General features: G+C 39.1%; 1 protein-coding gene across 1 annotated transcript in view; it reads right to left on the bottom strand.

Annotated features, from left to right (window-relative positions):
* Nucleotides 1-3,940: 3,940 nt before the first annotated feature.
* Nucleotides 3,941-5,013, bottom strand: part of CUNH1orf53 (chromosome unknown C1orf53 homolog) — a 6,275-nt gene continuing 5,202 nt past the window's right edge. Inside the window, exon 3 of the mRNA XM_069074486.1 lies at nt 3,941-4,083. Within this exon, the coding sequence (XP_068930587.1) occupies nt 4,012-4,083 (72 nt within the window). The 3' untranslated portion in view covers nt 3,941-4,011. The remainder of the gene's footprint in view (nt 4,084-5,013) is intronic.

The following is a 5,013-nucleotide window of genomic DNA, read 5'->3' as shown; positions in this document are numbered from 1 at the left end:
CTAAGCAAAGTCCACCTGGAAGTTGAAGGGATAGCCAGAAAAAGATGTCCCTTTCACTCATTTTTTACAGACTTTATTTTTTCTCCTCTAAGAAAGGAGGGGGCAGCAAAGAAAGGGGCGGGGAATTCAGAGAGAATTATTGGGAGGATCATCATATTTGTGGTTGTTGTAGGGGCAGAGAGATTGGCTGCCTTCCTTAATGTTTTTCCATGTGACAGAGCCAGCCACCCCCACTCTTTTCCCTTTCCTCCTTAGCCCAGCCAAACAATGAGGCTCTTTAGCATATCTAACCAACCTCTTTTATTCCAAGTGACAAACTGTGTTAATGAGCTTCAGAATGTTGGCTGAAATAGACAGTTTCCATCCAGAGGGGCCTATCAGAATAAATTTTCTTTGGTACCTCCTATAGAAATGAACCTTCTAAAATCAACCAACGCTAAGGGAATCAACCAAAGACAGGACATTAACTCTGGGAGAGGTTCAGCAACATCTTTTAGGCGAGGGGAATAAGAGAGTCAGTTGCTTCTTGGTTCTTTACTTTATTTCTATCACTTAGAGCTGGTGCTGTCACTCAACCGTGGGTCACGGTGAAGCAAATGTCTGTTTCTAGCCAAGCAGTCAGATTTTCCAGCAAATCCCATTGGTTTACTTTTCCTCCTCTCCATCCCCCTTTTCTTTCTCTTCTCTACTCACAAAAATTCTTTGATCTGTTAACCTTCCCCATCTTATTTGGATCCCAATCAGGAGCTAAGGAGAGGGAAATCTTTGAACTGCCCAAGGTTCTTACACTTGGCTTATTCAAGCATCTTGAATTAAGACAGCAAGGTGAATGACATGAGAACTCAAAGGGTATTACATTTGGGAGAAGGCTCTTTACCTTTGTCCATCTCCATCTAGACTATTTAAACCTGTTTGTACTGAGTGAACAGTCATAAATGGTGAGGGTCTCCAGTTCTAAACTAAACACTAGAAACCTCTGCCATCCTGTTTCTAGGAAAACTGTGATATACTATTCCATGTAACCAATATGGAGCTGTATATAGCAAATTAGTAATCCTCCTCCTGTGTATAGTCCATTAATAATATTCAATCAGGCTTTGCCTCTAAGCTACTATTGGACTCAAAGATGTTGCCTATAGGTTTCACTTAATTATCTCAGAACCAGGACCTATTGTGAATATTTTAAAAGCTTTTGTTCCTACTACTTAAAAACTCTTTCTCAGGAGTTTAAATCTGCCTACCAAGGGCAATTTCTAAATAGTGTCCAGGGTCTAACGTTAATTCTGAGTGTAGAAAGGGAATATGACAGCAAATGGAAAGAAAAGAAAACTGAGGTTGGTTTTGTGCCAATACAAGAAGTCCATTTGATTCCCAGTGAATTCACTACAATGCCAAGAAGCCATATTTCACTTGCCTGGCATCGTGGTTCTGTCCTGTGGTTTCTTCTGGCGGGTTTTTGTGTCTGTGCCAACTCTGTGCTGCCAGGGGATGGTTGTAGAAGCAAACAGGAGGAAAGACTCTTTGAGGAGCAGAATACAGGTTAGAGGAAGCTGTCTAATATTGTCACCGGGGGCAGCTCACACGCTTCCCATGGTCATCATCAGTTATCCCATCAGGAACAAACCCCAAACATGGCTTGGGAAGCCAACATTTTAATCTCTGAAAATAAAATTAGTTCCGCCTCTGCTCCCCTCAATTACCAGCATCTAAATGGTTGGAAGAGAAAGGAGAATATGCAAGAGCATAATAAGCCACCTGCTGCGCCGTGTCTCAATAATAGCATGTTCTATTTCATTGTTACAGTACATGATTGCTGCCCAGATAACGCCACTAGACCCCATTCTGGAAATTCTCCAGCTAATAAGTGTATTGAAGGTGTAGGATTTTCCTGGCTGACAATAAGAATAACAAGCTCTTGTTGGGTCATTGAATTTTAGAAACGATCATTTGATTTCCTGCACAACGGGGCAAAAGGAATGCTCAGAAACCTTTAAATAGCAGTAGCAGCCTAATACGAAGTTTTGCTAGACTGTGTGTATTTCTAAGTGTCCACACGTGTCTGTACACACACAGAGTAATATGCCCTCATTTTTACTTTACAACGTGTGAATACAATATAGCTCCAAGCACTTGAAGTGAGTCCCATTTATGTGGCCCTATTCTGTTTCATGTGGGAGCGGTCTCACTGCCTTACCAGATGTGTTACTGACTACTGTCTCATTACCAGAACTAGAGACTGAGCATTGCGGTCCTCAGCTTCCCAGGGTCCAGGTAAATGAAAAAAAAAAAGGGGGGGGGGGGACAGGTATCATCACAAAAGTAATCTCTTCAGAAGCGGATTCCTAAAGGTTACAATGACGTCGGTCTCCAAGAGCAGAATCCTCCCCAGGGAAACATCTCAAAGGCAAGCTGCTGGAGTCCTCCAGTGACGGCGAGAAGTTGACGAGAGATTAAGGTATCTTCTCCTTTCCTATGGCCACGCCGACTGCAACAGCCCCAAGTAGAAAAAAATAGATACCTTTCTGAAGGTATCTAGCCTGGGAGGATTCCATTTGGAAAATATCTTTCACAAAACCTTAATCTACTTTTTTTTTTCTCTCCCAAAAAAATCTCTTCCTCTTACCTCCCTTTCCCCCAGACCAGATCCCTCTAGTCCTCTGGGTTGGTACATTCATTCACCTAAGAGAAATCCCTCTCCCCTTCCACCTGCCAGTAAACCCAGAAACTGTCCTTGACCCTGAGAAGAGGAAGCAGGAATTATACTTCGGTCTTTTCAGACCTAATGGGAGACATGGAAGCTACTTATTCTTGTAATTAGAAAGAAAAGTAGCAATAAGAAACTAATATACACCGTATCTTCTGGAAATGCTAAAACCACTCTTAAGGTCCACAGTGCTGTTCCCTTCAGAAACCCTGGGTATTCCCATGGGGCAAAATTAAATCTTTCTTCCACCTTAACTCTTGACTGGGTAGATTCCCCACCACAACTCACAGAGGATGCTATTGAGAAAGTTAGATGAATATGCCATTGAAACCCTGCTCTGAACTTGAGGGATAGGTGTGCCTTTTGGCAGGGCCACTAAAGCTGTTTGAATCCACACTTTGAATCCACACTCCTGAGAAGATTAGGATTAGTGGGCAAGATCAATTTAGCAAGTTCCTTGATTTTCATTAGGGCTCCCAGCTCCAGAGAAAGATCCTCTGGGTTTTCTGGACACTGATCAAAGCAATGGAGAAAGGTAGAGATAGGTCTCAAATTATTTATGTGAGACCCTGTTCACCTTTCTATCATAATGCAAACTCCTTGTGAGTTAGTGGGAAAGAGTTTTCCCCTTAGACAAACCATCGGGAAAGAAGACCTTCTAGAATGGATGGGAAAACTAAAGTGCAACACAAAAGAGAAGGGGAAATTGTCAAAAATCCTTCCCTCCTCTTTAGATTTCTGACCCCCAGGTGGCAATGATTTAAAGTTTTTATTGAAAGAACAGATGAGACATGAGAGTCATTATACAGATGGAAGATGAGAGTCATTATACAGCAAAATTACACTTCCTGGGCTCTCCTATGCCACACAAAATAGGGTTATGATAATCTTTTTATACCTGTAGACAGACATTAAGTGAAGTATTGATTCAAACTCCATTTGCCAACAGTCAGCAACCCTCCTTAGATCATACATATAAGAGAACAGTAGGGAAATCTGAGGTAATATACAGAATCAAGAACTACCAATGTGAACTTATTGCCACTATTTATTTAATGGAGCAGTAATTTTCTTGTTTTAACATATATGTGTGGTAAAGAAGCTAAAAGGAGGAAAATAACTATTGATGTGTTAGTTCTGTAACACTTAAGCATACAAAAGCAACTAGTTTTAATCTTAATTACTTTTTTTTAAGAACATCAATAAAAGGGAAATTAATGCTTTCACAAATAACAATTTTGGATTAGGCTTTTTATTGTATTTTACTTTGCAGGCTGTTACAAGGAAAACACAAATTGAAATCATTCTCAAATATAAAACAGTGAGTTGAATCGCTTCCTCTTCGACAGATCTTTAACGTTGATTTGGCCATATGGACACTGCAGAATAAATAAAATAAATCGTTATTGCATTAAAAAAAAAACAATCAGCATGAAAAACTACAAGGCTGCTTATGATGAAAAAGGAGATTGTTAATGATGTTATACAGCTCATTTGATCTATCGTACCCTCCAGACTAAAAGGAAAAATAATGGCAGCCTCAAACAAATGGTCCTAATTAGTGTCCAAGAAACCACTTCCTAAATGCTCCTTCGAATTTTAGGGGTTTTACAGTGCAAACCCTCTCCTTAAAAAAAACCACTTCAATTTATTTGGGCCCTTACTCCTATATATCTTATGTACTCAAGCTACTGACCAAGACAGGAAAATCTAAAAGTTAACTTTTTTGCTTTTGAATACTGGCTACAATTAGCACAATTTAATGTTCATTTTCAGTTGTTAAAATGCATCATCAATGAAAATATTTTCCCTATCCCTCTAAGTCATACATACACTTTCTTCTATTTTTTGTTTATTTTATTGGTTTTTTTTGTTTATTCTAATGCAAAATCCTAAATTAATCTTTTTTCTTAATCCATTGAAAATATACAGTAATTTGCATGTTGCTCAGAATTATAATGTGTCAACTTGGAGCATAAGCAAGTTGGAGTATATAAACAAATTCTCTGAATTGAGGCTGGTTATCTGTTTACACACCCTTTTGACTGATCAACTTCTCTCCCTTTTCAAATACAACTTGAAAAGTCACATCAAATTGTCTCTTTCCATGGCAATCTCACAAACTGGGTGTTTGAAAGAAAAACAAATTAGACTTCCTGATCAATAAATGTGATGTGTTGCTGTATACACCATAACATACATTATAAAGAGAAAACAGAGTCATTTATAAACAATCCAGTCTCTTTGCTATTTTTTAACAATGGAAAGGAAAGGAAAGGAAAGGAAAGGAAAGGAAAGGAAAGGAAAGG

Source organism: Petaurus breviceps, unplaced genomic scaffold (assembly GCF_028583685.1).
Source record: "Petaurus breviceps papuanus isolate PSGF00001 unplaced genomic scaffold, PetGlider_PUasm1.0 90895, whole genome shotgun sequence".
Lineage (NCBI taxonomy): Eukaryota > Metazoa > Chordata > Mammalia > Diprotodontia > Petauridae > Petaurus > Petaurus breviceps.
The sequence above is the reverse complement of the archived record's forward strand: the minus strand, read 5'-3'. Positions and strand labels throughout refer to the sequence as shown.